This window comes from Nicotiana sylvestris, chromosome 9, assembly GCF_000393655.2.
Source record: "Nicotiana sylvestris chromosome 9, ASM39365v2, whole genome shotgun sequence".
Taxonomy (NCBI): Eukaryota; Viridiplantae; Streptophyta; class Magnoliopsida; order Solanales; family Solanaceae; genus Nicotiana; species Nicotiana sylvestris.
Genome location: NC_091065.1, coordinates 44,463,247 through 44,490,109, shown reverse-complemented (window position 1 = coordinate 44,490,109; position 26,863 = coordinate 44,463,247). Strand labels below are relative to the sequence as shown.

Sequence of the window (26,863 nt, the reverse complement as noted above, 5' to 3'; positions counted from 1 at the left end):
ATGATTCATGAGCAGGGTAATTGGATTTCCTTTTCAGAGTTCATTTTCCTTTTATATCGCGTTCGGATTGGTAGCCTATTGGCATGTTATGGAATTATATGGGACTTTTTATCATGACCGGTGTGGCTTATTGCCTGAGCAGTTCTTACTGGGTGAGACGAGATTATTGGATCTAGGATCAGTGCAGTTAGATTATATGAAGTATATTAAAGAGCAAAGATCATTATTTGGTTCAGAATGAGGTAATGGTTCTTGTCAGAAGTATAGACTCAATGATTTGTTCACTTGGCAGTTGGTTATAAATTTCTACACATCTCTTCTGTCGTGGCGGTATTGCGAGAGTTGGAACAAGACATATATCATGAGGTGCATTGTGAGCATCAGATTCAAGGAATATTGGTTATTACGCTCAGAGAATGTTATTATGGTTCTGTGAATAAAGAAGTGCAAGGTGTGAATTCAGCAAGGGTATGCAGTCATGTTCTGGTACATCGTGTGGTGATTGATACTGTGTTCGTATGTTGGAAATAGGCCTGGCAGAGAATTCTGGATGTTGGAATTGGGCTCTAAGGCTTATTTGCTTAAGTGAAAAAGGATATCTTCAGATTGATCGTGCTAGGGTGCCCAGCTGAGTTGTGGTAGCACGGGTAGGTGCTCGAGGTGTTAAACAATGATTTCGGGCAATCCTATCGTAGTTCTTAGCACGTTTGAGGACGAACGTATGTTTAAGTGGGAGAAAATGTATCGACCTGACCGGTCGTTTTGAGCTCTAGTGCATCGTTCAGCAATTTGAGGCCATGAGCAGCTTCACTTCAGGTATTATGACTTGTGCGCACGGTCCGAATTAAATTCCGGGAAGTTCGGAGTTGATTTAGAAAGAAAATTCTCATTCCGGAGGCTTTAAGTTGAAAGAATTTACCAAGGTTAAATTTTTAAGTAAATGACCTCGGGATCGGGATTCGAAGATTCTAGCAGGTTCGTATGATGATTTCGGACTTGGGCGTATGTCCGAACTGGGTTTGAAGACCCGGGAACATTTCAGCGCCTATTGTGGAAGTTGGCATTTTTGAAAGAATCTCATAAGTTTGGCTTGAAGTGCATTTCAGCGATATCGATGTTCATTTGGGATTTTGAGTCTGGGAATAGCTCCGTGTGGTGATTCTGGTATTGGGAGTGCAATCGGAAGTGAATTCGGAGGTCCGTAGGTCATTTTGGAGTCAGTTGGCTAAAGATAGAAATTTGAAGGTTTTTGAGAAGTTTGACCGGAAGTGAACTTTTTGATATCGGGGTTGGAATCCGATTCTGGAAGTTGGAGTATGTTCGTAATGTCAAATATGACTTGTGCGAAAAATTTGAGGTCAATCGGATGTGATTTGATAGGTTTCGTTATCGAATGTAGAAGTTTGAAATTCTAAAGTTTCTTAAGCTTGGATTGGGGGTCAATTCATGATTTTAGTGTTGTTTGATATGATTTAAGGCCTCGAGCAAGTCCGTAATGTGTTTTGGGACTGGTTGGTATGTTTGGTTGGGGTCCCGGTGGCCTCGGGTGGATTTCGAATGGTTAACGGATCAAATTTGGAATTTGAAGAAGGACTGAAGCAGCTGATATCTGGTATAACCGCACCTGCGAAGTTTTGGCCGCAGGTGCGAAGCCGCAATAGCGGTAAAAAGGACGCAGATGCGGTGGTGAAGGGTGTAGGTTGGGACCGCAGATGCGGTCAGGTCACCGCAGAAGCGGGACCACACCTATGGAAGAAGGAGCGCAGAAGCGGAAATGGGCTGGGAGCCCCGGACCGCAGAAGCGGCAATTGGTCTGCACCTGTGGGACCGCAGAAGCGGTCAAGAGACCACAGGTGCAAAAAGATTGGAGGCAGTGAACTCTCTTTAAAAATCAAGTTTTAGTTCATTTCCGCTTATTTTCACTTCGGGTTGGACTATTTTGGAGCTTTCGGAAGAGAGATTTTCTTCATCTATGTCAAGGTAAGTTGTTCCCACTCATTAGACGTTAAATACATGGTTTTGTTCGGATTTGAGCATGAAAATTTGGTAGAAACTTGGGGTTTGGGGAAAAACCTAGAAAATAGACATTTTCGATTTTTGACCACGATTTTGGGTATGAAATTGAGAGTAAAGCATATATTTGAGTTCATGGGTAAATTTTATCTTCGGGAAATTTCGAAATCCAGGCACGTGGGCCCGAGGGCACTTTTGTCAATTTTTCGATCGGGGTTAGTAATTGTTATAAATTGGATTGTAATGAGTAATTGAGCATATATTAATGGATTTGCATAATTATTGGCTAGTTTTGGAGCATTGTACATCGATTCGAGTCTTCAAAAGAGCGTGGAATGGCGGTTATGGATCTTCGGAGCGAGGTGAGTCTCCTTTCTAACCTTGTAAGAGGGAATTGTCCCCATAGGTGATATAATTGGTTATGTGCCCCTATTTGTGGGGGATACATATGCACGAGGTGACGAGAGTCTGTGCGTAGCTACTATTATGTGTAAGTCCGGGTAGTCTAGGACCCAAAAGCATGCTATACTTGGAATATCTATAATCTTGTTGGCAGTTGAATTGCTTAAATCTTATTGAATTGGTAAATGAATTTTTGAAAGGATTAAACTTCATTTTCTTAAATTGCTAAAATAGAATTGGCTTTTATTTGGATAAACGTTCCCCGATAAATTCTTAATTTGCTGTTTGAGCATGTATTTCTATGTGTACCTGCGTCGCATGTATGATTTGTGAGCAGGGTGTTTGTTTATTTAATTTGACCGCGTCGCATGTATGATTCGTGAGCGGGGTAATAGATGCATCTATGGTTTGCGCCGTTCGACCCTCGGCAGTGCACATTTTACATTTATGTTGGATCAGGTCGATATTGATATTTTCCCTCTCTGGCTTGAGATAATTGAAAATTAATAGATTATGAATCCGGAGATTTTTAATATAAAAAGAAACTTTTACTTGTTCGTGACTTATTTGAAATTACTGCCATTCTTAATAACCCCATGATTACTCGCATTAACAATATATTACTATTGGACCATTAGTAAGTGTCGAAGTCGACCTCTCGTCTCTACTTCTTCGAGATTAGACAGGATTCTCATTGGGTACAAGTTGTTTTCGTACTCATGCTACACTTGCTGTGCATTTTTGTTGCACATGTTTATGTATGGCTAGGGGCATAGCGGCATGGTTGATACAGAGACTTAGGTGAGTTGCATTTATCGAGACGACCGTAGCCAGCAGAGTCTCCTTCAGAGTATTGTACTGTGTTTTCATTTCTGTCCATTTCTATTCCGGACAATTACTGTATTTTATTTCATTCCTAGTAAATGCTCATGCACTTATGACATCGGGTTCTGGATGATTATACGGTATCTTGTATTAACTTCTTAACATTCATATTTGATTTGAAACGATTATCTTTTTCTGGTAAAATTGAAGGAAAATCACAGTTTTCAAAATTGTTAAACTGAGAATTTAATTAAGTATTTTGGTTGGCTTGCCTGACAGTGGTGTCTGGCGCCATCACGACCCTTAGTGGATTTTGGGTCATGACTGTTGGGGATTGACACACATCTACTTCATATTAAATATTTTATTACCAATTTGAGAATTTATTATTATTGTTAATTCTTCCTTAAAAATGTTATCTCCTACATACTACTATCATAGTTGTTACTATTATTAGGAGCAATTCTATATAATATTTTAAAAAAGCATATAAAAAAAGAAAAAAAGAAATCCCTCATAGTTAGTACTTCAACCTACTTTATTTTATATTTTATTATTATATTATTACTGTTAGTACTAACATCTATATAATAGTATAATATATTAGTTTTGTGATTCACAATCTCATTTTTTTTATTTGTCATTTTAAGTATATTTTATTATTATTATTATTATTATTATTATAATTGTAACTACTTGTTTTTACTATTCTAATTCTAAAAGTATCATTTGGACTATTCTATATTATTATTATAACTATTACTTTTACTATTTTATTCAACTTTTTTTTAATTGAAAGTACTTTAATCCTTCAACATACTTGATTTATTATTGATTTTTTCATATAATATAATTAGTATTATATTATTTCTTTTGATGGTTAGTTACAACTTACTATTTTAGTTAACTATAATATTATCGTACTATTTTTTTAATTCATTTTTAAAACTATCTATTACTATTTTATGAACTGTCTTTATTTTACTTTAATTTCAGATAGTTTATGACCCGCTCTTCTGCAAAAGAGTTGGCCAATTACGATCCTGAAATTGAAAAAACTTTGCGATTGTGCAGGAAAGGACAAATATCGTCTCAAAATATAACTTGTAACAGAATGGAGCACCAATTAGAAGATGATAACAATCCACTACAAATTCCACCACCAGCTCATGTAGAGGAGCAGTTTGATGAAGTGGCGCCAAGACCAGCAAATAGAATCCGAAGGGATTATGCTAGACCTGATCGCTTTAACTGTGAATCTAGTGTCAGAAACCTCCAGTAGCAGCCAATAACTTTGAAATCAGGACAGGCCTGATTCAAACAATTCAACAATCTTGCATTTTCACTGATGATCTAAGTGAAGATACACATAGTCATTTAATTGACTTTTTAGAATTGGTTGAAACCGCAACGTATAATGGAGTACCTCCTGAAGAAATTAAGTTAAGGATATTTCCTTTTTCTTTAAAAGGAGAGGCCAAACTTGGTTACGAAGTTTGCCGCAAGGGTCTATTACCACATGGGACCAAATGACTCAGAACTTTTTAAATAAATATTTTCCCCCTGCTAAAACAACAAAGTTAAGATAGGATATATCTAACTTCTTGCAGACTGACACTGAGTCAGTTTATCAAGCTTGGGAAAGATTGAAAACAATGTTAAGGAAATGTCCACATCATGACATTCCTGAACATATGCAGTTGTATATTTTTTATCATGGTTTGAAACCATCTTCTAGAAATGTAATAGATGCAGTTGTAGGAGGTTTCATAATGGGAAAAACCATAGAAGAAGCATTGCAATTACTTAATGAAATTTCTGAAAATGTCATACAGTGGCCATCTGAGCGTGTAATCATTAAGAAAGTTGCTACAGTAAATCAGGTGGATGCTATAAATACACTAACACGATAGATTGTTTCTTTGGCACAAAAATTTGAATCTTTTCAAGTAAATACATGGAAACCAAGCCAGTCTGAGACTTGTGACTTGTGTGGAGGAAACCATCTAAACCACGAATGTCAAGCAACCAATCAAAATGATGAACAAGTCAATGTCATCGAATACAAGCCGTATCCTTTTGGAAGTCCATTAGCACAAAAAAATCTAGGATTTCAATAGAGTAATGCAAATGGTGCTGAAAACTCTCAAAACTACCAAAAGCAACAGGTACAGAGTCCACCCGGATATCAAAATCAAAATCATGGACAACAAAATTTCAGGGCTTATCAGCAAGCAACTTCATATCAGCAAAGGCCTCAACAAGGCCATCCAAGTCTTGATGACCTTTTGTACAAGTACATTAAGGTTACTGATGAAAAAATGGAAAGTCAAAATTCAGCTCTAAAAAATCTTGAAATTCAGTTAAGCCAATTAGCAACTCTTGTGTCTAAAAAGATTCAAGGTCCTTTACCGAGCAATACAGAGAAAAATCCAAAATAACACCTTAAGGCCATTGCCTTATGGTCAGGTATGACTCTTGATGAACCCTATGCAAACAAATAAGAAAAGAATCAATCAGAACAACAGGTAGGCAAGGGTGAGAATGTTGAGACACCCTCTCAACCATCAGAAGAGAAAGAAGCCAAGAAAAAAGAAGAAAAAATACTAAAAATTTGACTTCTTTCCCTGTTACAATTCCCTTCCCACAAAATATGAAAAGAGAAAAGTTGGATAATCAATTTGCAAAGTTTTTGGAGATTTTAAAACAAATTCACATTAACATTCTATGATGACCCAAGTTTATTCTATTATTTTGATTTTCCAGGATGTTCGGTTTTGAGTTTCGAAGAGTTTTGGGATACTTAGTCCCTAAATGAGAGCTTAAGTGTTGGAAAAGTGACCGTAGTTGGAACAGTTTGGAGACGGCTCGAAATGGAAATCTGATGGTTCAGTTAGCTCCGCTGGGTGATTTCGGGGTTAGGAGCGTGTTTGGATTGTGTTTTGAAGGTTCATAGCTAATTTAGGCTTGAAATACCAAAATTTGAATTTTGGAAGTTTCCTGTTCGATAGTGAGATTTTTATCCAAGGGACGGAATGGAATTCCGAGAGTTGCAGTAGTTCTATTGTGTCATTTGGGATGTGTGTGCAAAATTTTAGGTCATTCAGACGTGTTTTGGTTAGGTTTTTGTTCGAAAGCGGATTTCGGAAGATTTTAGAAACTTAGGCTTGAATCCGATGTGTTTTGGTTGTTTTGCTGTTGTTTGAGGTGTTTTGAAGATTTGTACAAGTTTGAATAAGGTTTTAGGATATGTTGATGCCTTTGGTTGAGGTCCCGGGGAATTCGAGATGAATTTAGATGGTTAACGGAGGAAATTTTTGAGTTGAAGTTGCTGCAACAACTGGTCTTCTGGTATTTTCGCATCTGCGGTTTGGGGACTGCAAATGCGGTGCCGCAGAAGCGACTTTGTGTCAATTCCACATGAATCGTAGATGCGGTGAAGGGCTCGCAGAAGTAGAACTGCTCCTGCGGTTAGAGGTCTGCAGATGCGGAAGCTGGCATTTTAATGAAAGTCACAGATGTGACATTATGTCTGCAGAAGCGGGACCGCAGATGCGGTCCCAGGTCCACAAATGCGGAAATCGCTGGGCATAACATATAAATAGCTGCCTTCGCGAATTTGAGGGATTCTTTCACCATTTTCATCCGGGTTTAAAGCTTTTGAGAGAGATTTTTGAGGAAAACAAAGGGGAATCACTTGGAGGTAACGTCCTTGACTTCATAACTCGTTTTATATGATTAAAGACCTAATGATTGGTGAGAAATTTGGGAAAAATGGGTAATTAGGGCTTGAGTTTAAGAGGCCTTTAATTGAGGATTTGAGGGGTCATTTGGACTCCGATTTTAGTGTTATTGTTATGTATAGACTCGTGAGAGTACGAGGTTTCTGAAAATGTAAATTTCACCCGATTCTAAGATGTGGGCCCGAGGGATGTTTTGGTCATTTTACATAATTTCGCGTATTAGCTTAGCATTTAATTGTAGAATCAGTTACTTGAAGAGTTATTTACATTATGCAATTGAATTGAATAAATTTGGGTCATTCGGAGTCGAGTACTTGTGGCAAAGACGTGGTGTTGGGTTGATTTTGAGCTGGTTCGAGGTAAGTGCCTTGTCTAACCTTGTGTGGGGACCTTCCCCTTAGGATTGGTATATTTGGTGATTGAAATGCCTTGTACATAAGGTGACGAGTGCGTACTTGTGCTAATTGTTGGAAATCCGGTTTTCTTTAAGTACTTACTAGTATGTTTCCTTTCCTGTTTCTATTACTTGCACTATTTAGCCTGTTGTTAGCTTAGGAAAGCATGTCTAAGTGACTTAATTGCTCATTTGATTTAAACTCCCTTACTTGAATTATGTGCATCATGCTAGGCTAGAATCACTTATTGCCTTAATATGAATTTTGCCATTTCTATTTATCTTCCTGCTGCTACTGTATATTTATTTTGGGACTACAGATGTGGGATTTCGGTAGCTCCCCCTTGTCTATTTACTTTGGGACTACGGTTAGATTCCCGGTAGATCCCCCTACATATTTACTTTGGGATTACGGGTTAGATTCCCGGTAGATCCTCCTGCACCGTTATATGGAACTACGGGAGTGCACCCGGTAGATTCTCCTAGTACTGGGTATTTACATTTGGGACTTCGAAATGGGATTCCGGTAGATCCCCACGCACTATGAGTTGGACTACGGTACGGGATCCCAGGAGATCCTTCGGACATATATATGATGGACTACAGGACGGTATCCCGTGAGACTCACTAGATATGTAAAAATAGGACTATAGGACGGTATCCTGGGAGATCCCCGATTGTTACTATTGGTGTTGAGCTGTATTTCCTTTCCATGTTTACCGTGTTCTGTATAATTATTGTTGTTCTGTATATCCTGTGTTATTTTACTGCCATACTTATTTATACTATTCTGTCCTATACTATTGATCTTTATATTCGTGTAACCTCAATAGGGCCCTGACCTTCCTCGTCACTACCCAACCGAGGTTAGGCTTGGCACTTACTGAGTACCGCTGTGGAGTACTCATGCCCTTCTGCGCATGTCTTTCATGTGCAGATCCAGGTACCGCTGATCAGGCCTACTATCCTTGAGGGAGGCGACTGCTCTAGAGACTTTGAGGTAAATCTGCCGCGTCCGCAGACCGAGAAGTCCCTTTCTATTCTTGCTTTTAGTATTTAGCCCTTCTGTACTTTACTGTTCTTATTAGACATTCCGGAGTTAGAGCTATGTAGTATTGATCTTAGTTTGTGATTCATGGGTTTCCGGGTCTTGGATTCATGTACTGGTATTCAGAGTTACACATGGTGTAAGCCGAGCGGCACATTTAAATACTGTTGCTATTTTATTTCTTTTTTAAATTGTTTACTTCCGCAAAATTTTGATTTTTCTTCCGCAAATTAGGCTTACCTAGTCGTAAAGACTAGGGGCCATCACGATGGTTCATGAGGGGCGAACCGGGGTCGTGATAAGTTAGTATCAGAGCTCTAGGTTCATAGGAGTCAGGAATCACAAGCTGGTTTATTAGAGTCTCGTTGATCGGTATGGAGACGTCTGTACTTATCTACGAGAGGCTATGTAACTGGTAGGAAAATTTCCACTTCATTTGATTTCCTTGTCGTGCGATATTTTGACATCACAATTCTAAACTTCTGTCTTCTATTCTCTCATAGATGGTGAGGACACGTGCTACTCGAGATGATCAATCACCTGCACCCCCTACTGCAGCCGTCAGAGGCAAGGGCTGGGGTAGAGGCCGAGGACGTGCACGCATTACAGCCAGAGCACCTGCGCGAGCTACCGCCGAGGTACCACCAGCGGATCCAGCCGGAGTCCAGGCACCTGACACGCCTACTGCTACTACCACTCCAGCTCTTTAAGAGACTTTGGCACAATTCATGAGCATGTACACCACCTTGGCTCAAGCAGGGTTGCTTCCCCTTGCTGCAGCTACGTATCAGGCCGGGGGAGGAGCACAGACCCCCGCCGCCCGCACTCCTGAGCAGCGAGTGCATGTTGAGCAGGTCCCTGAGATTATTCCTGTGCCGCCTGCAGTGCCAGTTCAGCCCGAGGACAAGGCAGTGGCTTCCGAGGATGAGTAGTTGAGGCTTGAGAGGTTCAAGAAGTACAAGCCCCCTTTATTTAGTGGTCTAGCATCGGAGGATGCTCTGGTATTTCTTGATGAGTGTTACCGCATTCTCTGTACCATGGGTATCTCAGGATCGAGCGGGGTTTCTTTCACTACCTTTCAGCTTCGAGGAGCCGCCTATGAGTGGTGGCGCACCTTTGAGTTAGACAGTCTAGATGATGCTGCTTCACTAACTTGGACTCAGTTTTCAGATCTGTTCCTGAGAGAGTATGTTCCTCAGAGCCTCAAGGACGCATGGCGCATAGAGTTTGAGCATTTTTGCCAGAGCGCTATGACTGTCTCAGAGTATGCTATTCGTTATACCAGTTTGGCTATGCATGCGCTAGCCTTGGTTTCTACTGTCTGCGAGAGGGTTCGCCGGTTTATTGAGGGCCTTATTCCCAACATCAGATCTAGCATGGCTCGTGAGTAGGAGGATCGAGGGTATGCATGCTAGGGAGAGAGAGGAGAGGGAGGCCAAGAGGCCTCGAGAGTCAGGCCATTATTCTGGTGCCCGTACCCCAGCTGCAGGTCGTCATGGTAGGGGTTATATGAGTCGCCCTGTTTATTCAGCTCTTCCAATAGCCAGTAGTGCTCCAGCTCCTCCTAGACCTCGGGAGCCTTATTATGCACCACCGGTTTCTAGTGCGCCTCCTGCGCAGGGTGCTTTTAGAGGTCAGTCCAGCAGACCTGGCCCTAGCTAGTCACAGGCACCATGTCCTCTCAGAGCTTGTTTTGAGTATGGTAACACACGTCATATAGATCGACTTGGGAAGGGTGCACCTCTACAGACTTCTCAGCCACAACGTGCCCCCTAGAGTTCTCAGGCTATGGTTACAACTCCAGTTGCCACCCCACCTGCTCAGCCAGCTAGAGGTGGAGGTTGAGGAGGTAGAGGTCACTATAGAGGGGGAGGCCAGGCCAGATACTATGCCCTTCCTGCTCGTATCGAGGTTGTTGCCTCTGATTCTGTCATCACAGGTATTATATTGGTTTGCCACAGAGATGCATTGGTTCTATTCGATCCAGACTCTACTTACTCTTATGTGTCTTCTTATTTTGCTCCGCATTTGGGTGTATCTCGGGATTCTTTGAGTTCCCCCATTTATATTTCTACTCCTGTGGGAGATTCTCTTGTTGTGGACCGTATTTATTGGTCGTGTTTGGTTGCTCTTAGTGGTTTTGAGACTAGAGTCGATCTATTATTACTCAGCATGGTTGATTTTGATAGTATCTTGGGCATGGACCGGTTGTCACCCCATTATGCTATTCTTGATTGTCACGCCAAAACCGTGACACTGGCTATGCTAGGTGTACCACGTGTTGAGTGGAGAAGTACTTTAGATTACACTCCCAGTAGAGTTATTTCTTTTCTTAAAGCTTAGCGTATGGTTGAGAAGGGGTATGACGCGTATTTAGCTTATGTGAGAGATGTCAGTATTGATACCCCTTCAGTTGATTCAGTTCCAGTAGTACGGGATTTTCTCGATGTGTTTCCAGCTGACCTTCCAGGCATGCCTCCTGATAGAGATATTGATTTTGGCATTGATCTGTTGTCGGGCACTCAGCCCATTTCTATCCCTCCGTACCGTATGGCTCCTCCTGAGTTGAAGGATTAGTTACAGGAATTGCTTGATAAGGGTTTTATTCGGCCCAGTGTATCACCTTGGGGTGCTCCTGTCTTGTTTGTGAAGAAAAAGGATGGGTGATTATCGCCAGTTGAACAAGGTTACAGTGAATAATCGTTATCCTTTGCATCGTATTGATGATTTGTTTGATCGGCTTCAGGGCGCATGGGTGTTTTCTAAGATTGATTTGCACTCAGGTTACCATCAGTTGAAGATTCCGGAGCCCGATATCCTAAAGACTGCTTTTAAGACTCGGTATGGTCATTACGAGTTCCTTGTCATGTCATTTGTGCTGACCAATACCCCAGCAGCCTTTATGCATTTGATGCACAGTGTGTTCCGGCCGTATCTTGACTTGTTCATCATTGTCTTTATTGATGATATTCTGGTGTATTCCCGGAGTCGGGAAGATCATGAGCAGCACCTGAGGACCATGCTTCAGACTTTGAGAGAGAAGAAGCTCTATGCTAAATTCTCGAAATGTGAGTTTTGTTTGGATTCAGTGGCATTCTTAGGCCACGTGGTATCAACTGAGGGTATTCAGGTGGGTCCGAAGAAGATAGAGGCCGTGCAGAGTTGGCCCAGACCATCCTCAGCTACCAAGATCCGCAGTTACCTTGGTTTGGCGGGCCACTACTGTCGTTTTGTGGAGGAATTTTCATCGATTGCAGCCCCTATGACCAGGTTGACCCAGAAGGGTGCTCCGTTTCAGTGGATGGAGGAGTGTAAGGCGAGCTTTCAGAAGCTCAAGACAGCTTTGACCACAACCCCAATTTTGATACTGCATATAGGTTCGGGGTCTTATGCGGTCTATTGTGATGCCTCAAGGGTTGGCCTCGAAGCGGTGCTGATGCAGGACGGTAGGATGATTGCCTACGCGTCTAGACAGTTGAAGATACATGAGAAGAACTACCCTGTTCACGACCTTGAGTTAGCTTCCATTGTTCACGCCTTGAAGATTTGGCGCCATTACTTATATAGTGTGCCTTGTGAGATTTATACTGACCATCAGAGCTTGCAACACTTGTTCAAGCAAAAGGATCTAAATTTGTGCCAGATGAGGTGGTTAGAGTTGCTAAAGGACTATGGTATCACTATTTTGTACCACCCAGGCAAGGCCAATGTGGTGACCAATGCTTTGAGTCGCCGGGCAGAGAGTTTGAGGAGTTTGGTTTATTTACCAGCATCGGAGAGGCCTATGGCGATGGATGTTCAGGCCTTAGCTAGCCAGTTTGTGAGATTGGATCTTTCGGAGCCCAGTCAGGTTCTAGCTTGCGTGGTTTCTCGGTCTTCCTCATTTGATCGTATCAGGGAGTGGCAATATGATGACCCTCATTTGCTTGTCCTCAAGGACAAGGTTCAACACGGTGATGCCAGAGAGGTGACTATTGGTGATGATGGGGTATTGAGGATGCAGGGTCGGATTTGTGTACCCAATGTTGATGGTCTTCGAGAGTTGATTCTAGAGGAGGCCCATAGCTTGCGGTATTCCATTCATCTGGGTACCTCGAAGATGTATCAGGATTTAAGACAACACTATTAGTGGAGGCGAATGAAGAAAGATATAATTGGATTCGTAGCTCGGTGTCTCAACTGTCAGCAGGTGAAGTATGAGCACCAGAGACCGGGCGGGTTGCTTCAGCAGATAGAGATTCTGGAGTGGAAGTGGGAGCGGATCACTATGGACTTTGTAGTTAGGCTCCCGCGAATGTTGAGGAAGTTTGATTCTATTTGGCTGATTGTGGATCGACTGACCAACTCCGCTCACTTTATTCCTGTATGTACTACTTATTTCTCGGAGTGTCTGGCGGAGATCTATATCCGGGAGATTGTTCGTCTGCATGGTATTCCAATTTCCATCATTTCAGATAGAGGTACTCAGTTCACATCACGGTTCTGGAGAGCCGTTTAGCATGAGTTGGGTACTCGAGTGGAGTTGAGTACAACATTTCACCCTCAGACGGACGGACAGTCTGAGCGCACTATTCAGATTCTTGAGGATATGCTCCGTACATGTGTGATTGAGTATGGAGGGTCTTGGGATCAGTTCTTACCATTGGCGGAGTTTTCTTATAACAACAGCTATCAGCCTAGCATTCAGATGGCACCGTATGAGGCTTTATATGGGAGACGGTATAGATCCCCGGTGGGTTGGTTTGAGCCGGGTGAGGCCAGACTATTGGGCACAAACTTAGTTCAGGATGCTTTGGAGAAGGTTAAGGTGATTCAGGATAGGCTCCGTACAGCCCAGTCCAGACAGAAGAGTTACGCGGACCGGAAGGTTCGTGATGTTTCCTATATGGTTGGAGAGCGGGTTCTGCTTTGGGTTTTGCCTATGAAGGGCGTTATGAGATTCGGGAAGAAAGGGAAGTTGAGTCCGAGGTTTATTGGTCCTTTTGAGATATTGAGGCGTGTTGGGGAGGTTGCTTATAAACTTGCCTTACCTCCCAGCTTGGCAGGAGTTCATCCGGTGTTTCATGTTTCGATGCTCCGGAGGTATCACGGTGATCCATCGCACGAGTTGGATTTCAGTTCAATCCAATTGGACAAGGATCTATCTTATATTGAGGAGCCAGTGGCAATATTGGACAAGTAGGTTAGAAAGCTGAGGTCAAAGAACATTGCATCAGTGAAGGTTCAATGGCGGGGTCAGTTGGTCGAGGAGGCGACCTGGGAGACCGAGCAGGATATGCGCAGCCGTTAATCTCATCTTTTCATTACTTCAGGTATGTCTCTATGCTCGTTCGAGGACGAATAAATATTTAAGTGTAGGAGGATGTGACAACCCGGCCAGTTGTCTTAAGAATTAACGCTCCCCTATTAACTGCTATCCCCAAGTTTATTCTGCTATTTTGATTTGCCGGGATGTTTGGTTTTGAGTTTCGGAGAGTTTTGGGACACTTAGTCCCTAAATGAGAGCTCAATTGTTGGAAAAGTGACCGTAGTCGGAACAGTGTGGAGACGACATCGGAATGGAAATCTGATGGTTCCGTTAGCTTCGTTGGGTGATTTCGGGGTCAGGAGCGTGTTCGAATTGTATTTTGGAGGTCCGTAGCTAATTTAGGCTTGAAATGCCGAAAATAGAATTTTGGAAGTTTCTGGTTTGATAGTGAGATTTTAATCTGAGGGCCGGAATGGAATTCCGAGAGTTGTAGTAGTTCCGTTGTGTCATTTGGGATGTGTGTGCAAAATTTTAGGTCATTCGGACGTGTTTTGGTTGGGTTTTTGATTGAAAGCGGAATTCGGAAGATTTTAGAAACTTAGGCTTGAATCCGATGTGTTTTGGTTGTTTTGATGTTGTTTGAGGTGTTTTGAAGATTTTTACAAGTTTGAATAAGGTTTTAGGATATGATGATGCCTTTGGTTGAGGTCCCGGGGACCTCGGGATGAATTCGGATGGTTAACGGAGGAAATTTTGGAGTTGAAGTTGCTGCATCAGCTGGTCTTCTGGTAAGAAGCGACTTTGTGTCAATTCCACAGGAACCGCAGATGCGGTGAAGGGCTCGCAGAAGCGGAACTAATCCTACGGTTAGAGGTCCGCAGATGCAGAAGCTGGCATTTTAATGAAAGTCATAGATGCAACGTTGTGTCCACAGAAGCGGGACCGCAGATGCAGTCCTAGGTCCGCAAATGTGGAAATCGCTGGGAAGAACATATAAATAGTTGCCTTCGAGAATTTGAGGGATTCTTTTACCATTTTCATCTGGGTTTGAAGCTTTTGAGAGAGATTTTTGAGGAAAACAAAGGGGAATCACTTGGAGGTAACGTCCTTGACTTCATAGCTTGTTTTATGTGATTAAAGACCTAATTAGTTGTGAGAAATTTGGGAAAAATGGGTAATTAGGCTTGAGTTTAAGAGGCCTTTAATTGAGGATTTTAGGGGTCATTTGGACTCCGATTTTAGTGTTCTTGTTATGTATAGACTCGTGAGAGTACGAGGTTTCTGAAAATGTAAATTTCACCCGATTTCAAGATATGGGCCTAAGGGGCGTTTTGTTCATTTTACATAATTTCGTGTATTAGAATTTAATTGTAGAATCGGTTACTTGAAGCGTTATTTACATTATGCAATTGAATTGAATAGATTTGGGCCATTTAGAGTCGAGTACTTGTGGCAAAGACGTGGTATTGGGTTGATTTTGAGCCGGTTCGAGCTAAGTGACTTGTCTAACCTTGTGTGGGGAACCTTCCTCTCAGGATTGATATATTTGGTAATTGAAATGCCTTGTACGTGAGGTGACGAGTGCATACTTGTGCTAATTGTTGGAAATTCGGTTTTCTTTAAGTGCTTACTAGTACGTTTCCTTTCCTGTTTCTATTACTTGCACTATTAAGCATGTTGTTAGCTTAGGAAAGCATGTGTAAGTGACTTAATTGCTTCATTTGATTTAACCTGCCTTACTTGAATTATGTGCAGCATGCTAGGATAGAATCACTTATTGCCTTAATATGAATTTTGCTATTTCTGTTTATCTTCCTGCTGCTGCTGTATATTTATTTTGGGACTACGGATGTGGGATTTCGGTAGCTCCCCCTTGTCTGTTTACTTTGGGACTACGGTTAGATTCCCGGTAGATCCCCCTACATATTTACTTTGGGATTACGGGTTAGATTCCCGGTAGATCCCCCTGCACCGTTATATGGAACTACGGGAATGCACCCGGTAGATTCTCCCAGTACTGGGTATTTACATTTGGGACTACAGAACGGGATTCTAGTAGATCCCCGCGCACTATGAGTTGGACTACGGGACGGGATCCCGGGAGATCCTTCAGACATATATATGAAGGACTACGGGACGGTATCCCGGGAGATTCACTGGATATGTAAAGATGGGACTATAGGACGGTATCCTAGGAGATCCCCGATTGTTACTAATGGTGTTGAGCTGTATTTCCTTTCCATGTTTACCGTGTTATGTATAATTGTTGTTGTTCTGTATATCCTATGTTATTTTACTGCCGTACTTATTTATACTGTACTGTCCTATAATGTTGATCTTTATATTCGTTTAACCTCAGTAGGGCCCTAACCTTCCTCGTCACTACCCAACCGAGGTTAGGCTTGGCACTTACTGAGTACCGCTGTGGAGTACTCATGCCCTTCTGCGCATGTCTTTCATGTGCAGATCCAGGTACCGCTGATCAGGCCTACTATCCTTGAGGGAGGCGACTGCTCTAGAGACTTTGAGGTACATCTGCCGCTTTCGCAAACCGAGAAGTCCCTTTCTATTCTTGCTTTTAGTATTTAGCCCTTCTGTACTTTTCTGTTCTTATTAGACATTCCAGAGTTAGAGTTATATAGTATTGATTTTAGCTTGGGATTCGTGGGTTTTTGGGTCTTGGATTCATGTGCTGGTATTGAGAGTTAAACATGGTGTAAGCCGAGTGACACATTTAAACACTATTGCTATTTTATTTCTGTTTGAAATTGTTTAATTCCGCAAAATTTTGGTTTTTCTTCCGTAAATTAAGCTTACCTAGTCGTAGAGACTAGGTGCCGTCACGATGGTTCACGGAGGGTGAACCATGGTCGTGACACATTCTTTTTACTGATGCTTTATTGTAAATGCCTTCATATGCCAAATTTTTGAAAGAAATTTTATCAAGCAAAAGGAAATTGGAAGAAGTTTCTGTGGTAATGCATATTGAAAAATGCAGTACTATACTTCAAAATAAGCTACCACAAAAACTCGGTGACACAGGTAGTTTTACCATTCCATGTACTCTGGGAGGAGTATACATTGAAAAAGCACTTTGTGATTCTGGAGCTTCAATAAATTTGATGCCATTTTCTATTTTTAAAAAATTAGATCTTGGTGAAATGAAAGACACAGGTGTTTCACTTCAATTTGCTGATCAAAGTACCAAGAGACCAAAGGGAATAATTGAAAATGTGCTTGTAAGAGTAGATAAATTTATTTTTCCTGTAGATTTCATAGTGCTTGAAATGAAGGAGTGTTTTTGGGTAGACCATTTCTTGCAACAGGCAGGGCAATCATAAATGTCCATCAAGGACAACTAATTTTAAGAGTTGATGAAGAAAGAGTTATTTTCGATATGCAAAAGATACTAAGATTCTCAGAAAATGATACATCATCTTCATGCTTTTCAATTGACATGATTAATAATCTTACAGATGAATTCAAAGATGATCAATTAATTTCTGACTCAATGGAAAGATGTTTGGCCAAATCTGGCACCACACAGGATGAAGATCCGACTATCATAAATGATGCAAAATTATTGGAAAAAGATTATGAGGAAGGAGGCACGCCATTAGAAAAAGTTCAACCAAAAATTGAACTCAAAACTCTCCCTTCTCATTTGAAATATGTCTATCTTGAGCATGAGTTATTCCCTATAATTATTTCATCTTCTCTAACTACAAAACAGGAAGAAAGATTGATTGAAGTATTAAAAGCACACAAAGAAGCCTTGGGATGGACTGTAGAATATATCAAAGGGATTAATCCAGCAATTTGTACGCATAGAATCCTCATGAAGGATAAATACAAACCGATAGTCCAACTCCAAAGAAGATTAAAACCAGCAATGCAGGAAGTGGTAAAAAAGGAGATTGTAAAGCTTTTGGCGGAAGGTATTATTTACCCTATTTCAGACAGCCCTTGGGTAAGTCCTGTTCAGGTAGTACCAAAAAAGGGAGGTATGACAGCGATAAAAAATAAAAATAATGAACTAATACCTACCAGGACCGTCACAGGATGGAGAGTCTGTATAGATTATAGACGTCTTAATGATGTCACTAGAAAAGATCACTTTCCTTTGCCATTTATTGATCAAATGTTAGAAAGAATTGCAGGATATGGGTTTTATTGTTTTCTTGATGGCTATTCAGGGTATAACCAGATACCAATCGCACCAGAAGATCATGATAAGACAACTTTCACATGTCCTCATGGAACATATGCATATAGGAGAATGTCATTTGGTTTGTGCAATGCTACTGCCACATTTCAGCATTGCATGTCAGCAAAATTTTTTGACATGACTGAAAAATTTCTTGAAATTTTCATGGATGATTTTACACTCTTCGGCAAGGGTTTTGAGGATTGTCTTCACCATTTAACCTTAGTTATAAGAGATGTGAAGAGACAAACTTAACTCTTAATTGGGAAAAATATCATTTTATGGTTACTGAGGGAATTGTTTTAGGACATAAAATCACTGCTAAAGGGATAGAAGTTGATAAGGCTAATATTAATCTTATAGCAGGATTACCCCCTCCCACTACTATTAAAGGAATTAGAAGCTTTCTAGGTCATACAGGTTTTTACAGACGGTTCATAAAAAAAATTTCAAAGATTTCAAAACTGCTGACTAATCTTTTAATGAAAGATGTTAAGTTTGAATTTTTAGGTGATTGTATGAAAGCCTTTGACACCCTTAAATAAAAATTATCAACTGCCCCTATAGTTGTGTCCCCTGATTGGAACCAACCTTTTGAGGTCATGTGTGATGCTAGTGATACAGCTGTTGGAGCTGTTTTAGGCCAGAGAAAAGATAAGATTTTTCGTCCAATTTACTATGCCAGCAGGACAATGAATGAGTCTCAACTAAATTATGTCACGACTGAAAAAGAACTACTAGCAGTTGTATTTGCAATTGATAAGTTTCGTTCCTATCTGATAGGAACCAAGGTCACTGTTTTTACTGATCATGCAACTATAAAATACCTCTTAGAAAAAAAAGATGCGCGACCTAGATTGTTAAGATGGATTTTACTTCTCCAAGAATTTGAGCTCGAAATAAAAGATAAAAAGAGAATAGAGAATCGGGTAGCTGACCATTTGTCCAGATTAGAGAACCCCCCACTTGAGTTATGTGATATAAAAGAAGAGTTTCCTGATGAACATATTTTTTCTATCAACTCAGTTGTGACTCAACCACCCTGGTTTGCAGATATTGCAAATTACTTGGTTGGAAAATGGACACCCCAAAATCTCACTTACCAACAGAGGAAAAAGTTGATATCTAATGCTAAATATTATTTGTGGAATGACCCTTACTTGTTTAAAATTTGTGCAGATAATATTATCAGAAGGTGTGTACCAGAAGAAGAAATGATAAAAATTTTGTATTATTGTCATGATGGAGCAGTTGGAGGACATTATGCAGCAAATCGAACTGCCTTTAAAGTTCTAGAGGTTGGATTTTTCTGGCCAACACTTTTTAAGGACGCTCGTGCCTACGTTGCACAGTGTGACAGGTGTCAAAGAATAGGCAATATCACTAAGAGAGATGAGATGCCATTGTAATCGATACATGTATGTGAAATATTTGATGTCTGGGGAATAGATATCATGAGTCCTTTCCTTCATCTCATTCTTTTGAATATATCCTTGTGGCTGTGGATTATGTTTCAAGATGGGTTGAAGCCATCCCAACAAGGAAAAATGATGCTCAAACTGTGTGCAATTTTCTCAAGAAAAATATTTTTACCAGGTTTGATATACCACGAGTCATCATTAGTGACCAAGGGTCTCATTTCATGAATAGACAATTTTCAGCATTATTGTCAAAATATAGTGTGACTCACAAAACAGGAACACCATACCATGCTCAAACACAAGGGCAAGTGAGGTTTCTAACCGTGAATTAAAAAGAATACTTGAAAAAACTGTTGGAATCTCCAGAAAAGACTGGGCTTCAAATAAAGATGACACACTATGGGCATATTAAACGGCATTTAAAACACCAATTGGTATGTCTCCATATCGATTAGTCTTTGGAAAAACTTGTCATCTTCCAGTTAAATTATAACACAAAGCTTTTTGGGCGTTGAAAGCATTAAACTTTGAATTAACCTTTACTGGTAAAAATAGATTTTCTCAGGTGAAGGAATTGGAAGAACTCAGATTAGAAGCCTATGAAAATGCCAAAATTTTAAAAAAAAATTAAAAAAATGGCACTACAATTTAATCCGACAGAAAACTTTTAAAATTGGAGATCATGTACTTCTACACAACAGTAGACTCAGGCTATTTCAAGAAAAATTAAAATCCAGGTGGACGGGTCCTTACAATGTTACAGATGTTACTCCATACGGAGCAATTGAAATTCAACAAACCAATGGAGGAGACAAATTTAAGGTAAATGGTCACAGGTTAAAATTATATTTTGGAGGGCATTTTGAGCAACAACCATTTGTCATTTTGATAGATTGATGAAGTCTACAATTAATAAGTCGAGCAAGCGACGTTAAACTCAGAACTATTGTTCCTTACCCGTAGCCATTGAGGGTGAATCAATGGAGCCTCATAAGTCCAACATAGATTTAAATAGTTAAATTCTTAATCAATTGATCTGGTTAATATCCAGGTTACTATACAACCAGAACATCTCATGAAGGCCTCTACAAAAACAGAGTCACCTATACAGGAGTAACTCCATGGTGATTGGTATGCCTAAGTAACTGGTTGGTTAACCATTTAATAATGTAATTCATATGTTGGCACATGTAATTTTCTAGTTTATATACAAACTAGAGTTGTTATTTATACGCAAAAGGTGTGTGGCTGCAGTTTCTTTCAAGCTTTCTTCTGCAATTGTATATTTGAAAGCCAAAAAGATTTTTACCTATCTATCTATCTAATATATGTTGGACAAAGAACAAGTGAAGTTTTGAAGAATGACAAAAAGAACTCAGTCATGGACCAGGTCCATCTTGTGAAGCACAGTCATGATCAACCTATACATGTGAGATGTATGTGAAGGAGATAAGTCCTACTCATCAAGTAGCAATATCTCCTGATCTGATCGAAAAGGTTGCATATGGATAAGGGGAGAAAGTCTCCTAATATGAAGAGAATACAATCTAGGATGAAGATAGTGTTAGAGTTTGAGATCATCATGAACTCTTCTACGATAGGAGAGCAACAATTGAGTTCCAATCAAACTCTGATTACTAAACTATTAAATGTCAGTGTTGTTCTCTTTTACAGGTAATGCACATACGCAGAAGTTAACTAAATTGAGAGCAAAAGAGCAAGGCGATTTTGCAAGCAATTTATGTGTGATTTGAGTGTGCACTCCTGAAGCTACTTGAACGAGATAGAAGAACCAGTTCCATTGTGTCTATCTTTTATTCTAGTTCAATTGTAGTAGGTAGTTTAAAGTTGTACCTTTCAGCTTTCATAGAAGAAATTGTATTAGGTACCTAGAGTGTTCAAGTTATAGCTAACTTAAAGTTGTCACAACAGTTGAGGCTGTGTGTCACAACAGTTGAGGCTGTGTGCCACAACAGGATTAGAGTTAATCCTTAGGTTTACAAAGAGTTTTTGTAAATGTTGTTTTGGCTCAGTGATTTTAGTGGAAGTTTGGGAAAATTATACTTAGTAGTAGGTCATGGGTTTTTTTACCTTTTGAGCCAGGTATTTTCCACGTAAAAATCTCTATTTTTTTTATTTTCTGTTTTTATTCCGCAAACAGTAGTAGTTGGAACACCTAGAAGAACCAGGTTCTTCTATAGTTCAGTTAAGCAAAAATTGGGTACTACACAAATCACCCCTCCTCTTGTGTAGTATTGAAGCTTAAAACATCAATTGGTATCAGAGCGGGTTATCCTTGAAGAGGCTAACACCTTAGGAAAAGATCAAAATGAGTGCACCACCTGGGAACTGGGAAGGACAATCCACTACTAGGCCTCTACTCTTTAATGGTCAGTACTATTCTTGGTGGAAGAACAGGATGAGAGATCACATCATAGGAGAAGATTATGAACTCTGGGACATAGTCACAAATGGTCCTCTAGAAACTACAAAGAATAATGTTGAAGTAGTGGATGTGCCAAAGACAAGAGCTTACTGCACTGCTGAAGATTTGAAGAAATGGGAGAAGAATGCCAAGGCTAATAAATGGCTTGTGTGTGGACTGGGTCCAGACGAGTATAGTAGGATTCAAAGTTGTACTACTGCAAAGGAAATATGGGACAATTTACAAGTGGCTCATGAAGGAACTCCTCAAGTAAAGAGATCAAGAGGAACACTACTATATTCTCAATATAAGAATTTCAGTATGAAGGAAGGAGAATCTATCCAAGAGACGTACACAAGGTTCACAACACTAACAAATGAACTTAAATCTCTTGGGAGAATTATCCTTGAAGAAGACAAGGTTGAGAAAATCTTGACAAGGGTTTTACCGGTGACTTGGGAAAGCAAAATCACTGCTATTCAGGAATCAAAGAATATTTCTACCCTCAAGCTGGATGAACTGATTGGAAACCTCACTGCCTATGAACTGAGAAGGAAAACCATGAAAATGGATGCACCCAAAAAGGAAAAAAGTCTGGCTCTCAAAATAGCTGAAGGTTCAGATTTGGAGGATGATGAAATGGCCATGATCACAAGAGATTTCAAAAAGTATCTGATGAGAGGAAAGGGTTCTTCAAGAGGTACAACCTTCCACAAACCAAGGGTTCCTAAGAAACAAACCAATGAGGGTTGCTACAAATGTGGCAAGACTGACCACATGATCAAGAACAGTCCTCAATGGGAAATTGAGTGGAAGAAGGAAAGGGCAGAACGGAGGAACAAGAAAAAGGAACAGGATCAACCAAAAAGGAACAAAGGATCAACAAAGGCTATGGTTGCTGCTTGGGGAGAAATATCAGATGAGGACTCAGAAGATGAAGCTGGAGATGGACAAGCACGTATGACCATCGGAGAATCAGATGATGAACAAGAGGTAAGTATCCTTCATCTCAAAGACAAGATTAAATTCCTTTCTCAAATAAAGGTTGTCTGAGCTATTGCTAGACTTCATTGATGAGTTCGAGATAATTAACAATGAGAAGGAAGATCTGTCTAGGGAATGTGTGATCCTAAAAGACAAGTGCAACAATATAGAGTCTAGGGCTAATGAGAGTGATAGTAAAAATGCTGGGTTGAAGAACTAGGTTCTTGAACTTGACACCAGTGTCCTAGAACTTAGGTCTGAGAACTTAAAACTGAAATTAGGAATAGGTAAGAAAAAAGCTGACCACACACGTCTCACCCTAGAAGAAAACTTAGGAAAAATAAAGGATGAGTTGTACAAGAAGAATGAGCAGATAAAAGTCTTAAAAGAAGATCTAGGGAAGGTAAAACATGAACTAGACAGAACTTGCAAATGGAACAAGGATTCTAATGCACTGTCCTGGCTACAAGAATATCACAGTATCAACAAAAGAGGACTTGGCTATGGGACTCAAGCACCTAAGTGGGATCCCAAAAGCAAGTACCTCACTCTCCCTGAGAACAAAATCTGCACACATTGTGGCAAGACTGGCCATTACAAAAATGAATGTAATGCAAAAGAAAAGGCTAGTCAAAAGAACAAAGCTTTTGTTCAAGAGAAAAATAGGCTGCCTGGGTGGGCTAAAAGAAATTTGATTTATCCCTTTGCCTATAGAAAAGGATCCAAACTCGTTTGGGTTCCTAAGACTAACCCTTGATTTCTTTTTGCAGGTCCAAGTGAAGGGAAGTAGCCAAATATGGTACATGGATAGTGGCTGCTCAAAACATATGACTGGAAGTAAGTACCAGTTCCTTTCACTTGAGGACTTAAAGGGAGGTAATGTCTCCTTTGTAAATGGGAAGAAAGGTGAGATTATTGGGGTTGTAAAGGTAGGTAAGACAGACTCTCACTCCATTGAGAATATCCACTTGATAGATGGCTTGAAATACAGCCTGATCAGTGTGTCACAACTGTGTGACAGAGGTAACCTTGTAGCATTCACCTCTACTAAATGCTTTGTGATTAACCTTACCACTGACAAGATTGTTTTGCAGGGAAAAAGAGTTAACAACATTTACATTGTAGATTTGTCTACTCTTTCAGAAAATGAACTCACCTGCCTAAGTGTGTTGGATAATGATCCCCTCTTGTGCCACAAAAGACTTGGTCATGCTAGTCTGAATCAGCTAAACAAATTAGTCTCTAAGGACTTGTTGATAGGGTTACCTAACATCAAGTTCAAGGAAGATAAAGTTTGTGAGGCCTGTGCAAGGGGGAAGCAGGTAAGATCATCCTTCAAAAGTAAGAAAAAGATAAGCACAACCAAGATGTTGGAACTGGTCCATATGGATCTCTGTGGTCCAATGAGAACCATGAGCAGATGTGGAAAGAAATATGTAATGTTACTTGTTAATGATTATTCTAGATTTACCTAGGTACTATTTTTAACATCTAAAGATGAAGAATTTGACATGTTTACTATTTTTGTTAGAAAAACTCAGAAACAACTAGGTAATCAACTTGCATCCACTAGGTCTGATCATGAAACTGAATTTGAAAATGCTAAGTTTGCTGAATTCTATGATGAGCATGGTATAGATCATAACTTCTCTGCCCCTAGGACTCCTCAACAAAATGGAGTAGCTGAAAGAAAGAACATGACTCTTGAAGACATGGCTAGGACTATGCCTCTTTCTAGTAAACTGCCCATAGCTTCTGGGCAAAGGCTGTAAACACTACATGTTACATTATCAATAGATGCATAACTAGACCTCTTGTAGAGAAGACTCCCTATGAGTTACTTAAAGGGAGAAAACCAAATATATCCCATCTTAGGGCATTTGGATGCAAGTTCTTTATGCACAATAATGGAAAAGACTCCCTAGGTAAGTTTGATCCCAGAAGTGATGAGGAGTATTCTTGGGATATTCTTCACATAGCAAAGCATATAAAGTGTTCAATAAAAGAACTTTGTGTGTAGAAGAAAGTGTGCATGTAGTGCTTGATGAAACTAACGTTCTTTCTGAGAGACATGAACATGAAGATGAAGCCATTGGATTGGTAAAGGATTTGACTAAAGTCTCAGAACAAGTTAAAGTGGCACCAAAAGAAGGAACAGGTTCTTCCATTCAGGGCAACCTGACAGGGGGAACTGATCAAAGAGGAATTGAAACAAATCCCCTAAAAGAACCTGTTCATGACCCTGTTCCTCAACAACAGAACATGGGAGAAACATCTAGCAGACATCAGTTGGTTGTGAAACCTCACAAGTATCAAAGTTCTCATCTTATTGAAATAATCACTAATCCAACATTTGGAGTCAAAACTAGATCACAATTAAAGAATCTGTGTGATTTTGATGCTTTCTTATCTCTTATTGAACCTAAAAATGTTGTTAAGGCTTTGCAGGATGCAGATTAGGTGAATACAATGCAAGATGAACTCAATCAGTTCGAGAGAAGTCAAGTTTGGCATCTAGTTCCAAGACCTAAGGATAAATCAGTTATTGGTACAAAATGGGTCTTCAGAAACAAAGTTGATGAAGATGGAACAGTTACAAGAAACAAGGCAAGACTTGTGGTCCAAGGTTACAGCCAAGAGGAGGGTATAGATTATGATGAGACTTTTGCTCCAATTGCAAGACTAAAGGCAATAAGACTCCTCTTAGCCTTTGTTGCACACATGGAATTCACTCTCCATCAGATGGATGTCAAAATTGCCTTCCTAAATGGCTACCTGAAAGAAGAAGTGTTTGTGAAACAACCTCCAGGGTTTAAGAGCAAGGAATGTCCTGAGCATGTGTACAAATTAGACAAGGCTCTCTATGGACTCAAGCAGGCTCCTAGAGCATGGTATGAACGACTGTCCAAATTTTTGCTTGAACATGGCTACAAAAAAGGTAAAATTGACAGTACCCTATTCTTAAGGGAAAAAGGTAAGGATCTCCTTGTAGTACAAATATATGTTGATGACATAATCTTTGGGGCCACCACTGATAAACTAAGTAAGGATTTTGCTAAATTAATGGGGAGTGAGTTTGAAATGAGTATGATGGGTGATCTTAACATTTTCTTAGGCTTACAGATCAAACAAAGCTCAAATGGAACCACGATCCATCAGCGGAAGTATGCAAAAGAGCTGATCAAAAAGTTTAAAATAGATGAATCAAAGGAAATAGACACCCCCATTGCAACTGCCACTAAATTAGACATAGATAAACCTGGTTCATCAGTTTATCAGAAGTTGTATACGGGTATGATTGGTTCACTCTTGTATCTTACTGCCAGCAGACCTGACATAGTTTTCAGTGTAGGGCTTTGTGCTCGCTTTCAGGCCAATCCAAAAGAGTCTCACTTGACTGTTGTCAAGAGGATACTAAGATATTTGAAAGGCACCACTGATCTATGTCTTTGGTATCCTAAAGGAAGTAATTTCAATCTAATAGGATATGCTGATTATGCAGGTTTCCTTGTGGATAGGAAAAGCACCTCAGGTATGGCTCACTTTCTTGGCTCATGTCTTGTATCCTAGGCCACTAAAAAGCAAAATTCAGTGGCTTTATCCACTGCTAAGGCTGAATATGTTGTTGCTGCTTCTTGTTGTGCTCAATTGTTATGGATCAAACAACAACTGATAGATTTTGGCATTGAAGTTAGTTGCATTCCTATATTCTGTGATAACACTAGTGCTATAAGTATGACAAAGAACCATGTTCATCATAAGAGGACTAAGTACATAGATGTTAGACACCACTTCTTCAGAGATAACTATGAGAAAGGATTGATCTCCATAGAACTTTGTGCTACTGATAAACAAATTGCTAACATCTTCGCTAAAGCATTGAGTAGAGAAAACTTTGAGAGGAACAGGTTGGAATTAGGGATGATTAAGATCACCTAATAGGTCCAGCTCAGAATGCACAATGAAAAAAAAATTAAAAAAAAAATTGGCTAGGAATTCTGAACTTGTGTAATTATCTATATTAATTCTTACTCAGCTTCACACTTTAATTAGTATACTCCCGTGACATGTATTTATATGACTCACTGGTCTCTTACAAAATTTTCTCTATTATGGCATTTGAGGCATGTTCAAGAGACTTCTAAATGAGGAA

At 40.0% G+C, this 26,863-nt stretch overlaps 1 protein-coding gene and 1 non-coding gene across 2 annotated transcripts; one reads left to right on the top strand and one right to left on the bottom strand.

Annotated features, from left to right (window-relative positions):
• Positions 1–4,817: 4,817 nt before the first annotated feature.
• On the bottom strand, positions 4,818–4,924 carry LOC138878850 (small nucleolar RNA R71). Its single transcript, XR_011402622.1, has one exon. It is a non-coding gene; the product is annotated as a small nucleolar RNA R71 (small nucleolar RNA).
• Positions 4,925–25,179: 20,255 nt separating this feature from the next.
• On the top strand, positions 25,180–26,383 carry LOC138877514 (uncharacterized). Its single transcript, XM_070157127.1, has 3 exons — positions 25,180–25,497; positions 25,834–26,058; positions 26,213–26,383. The coding sequence occupies exons 1-3, from the start codon at positions 25,180–25,182 to the stop codon at positions 26,381–26,383; spliced, it is 714 nt and encodes a 237-aa protein (XP_070013228.1).
• The last annotated feature ends 480 nt before the right edge of the window (positions 26,384–26,863 follow it).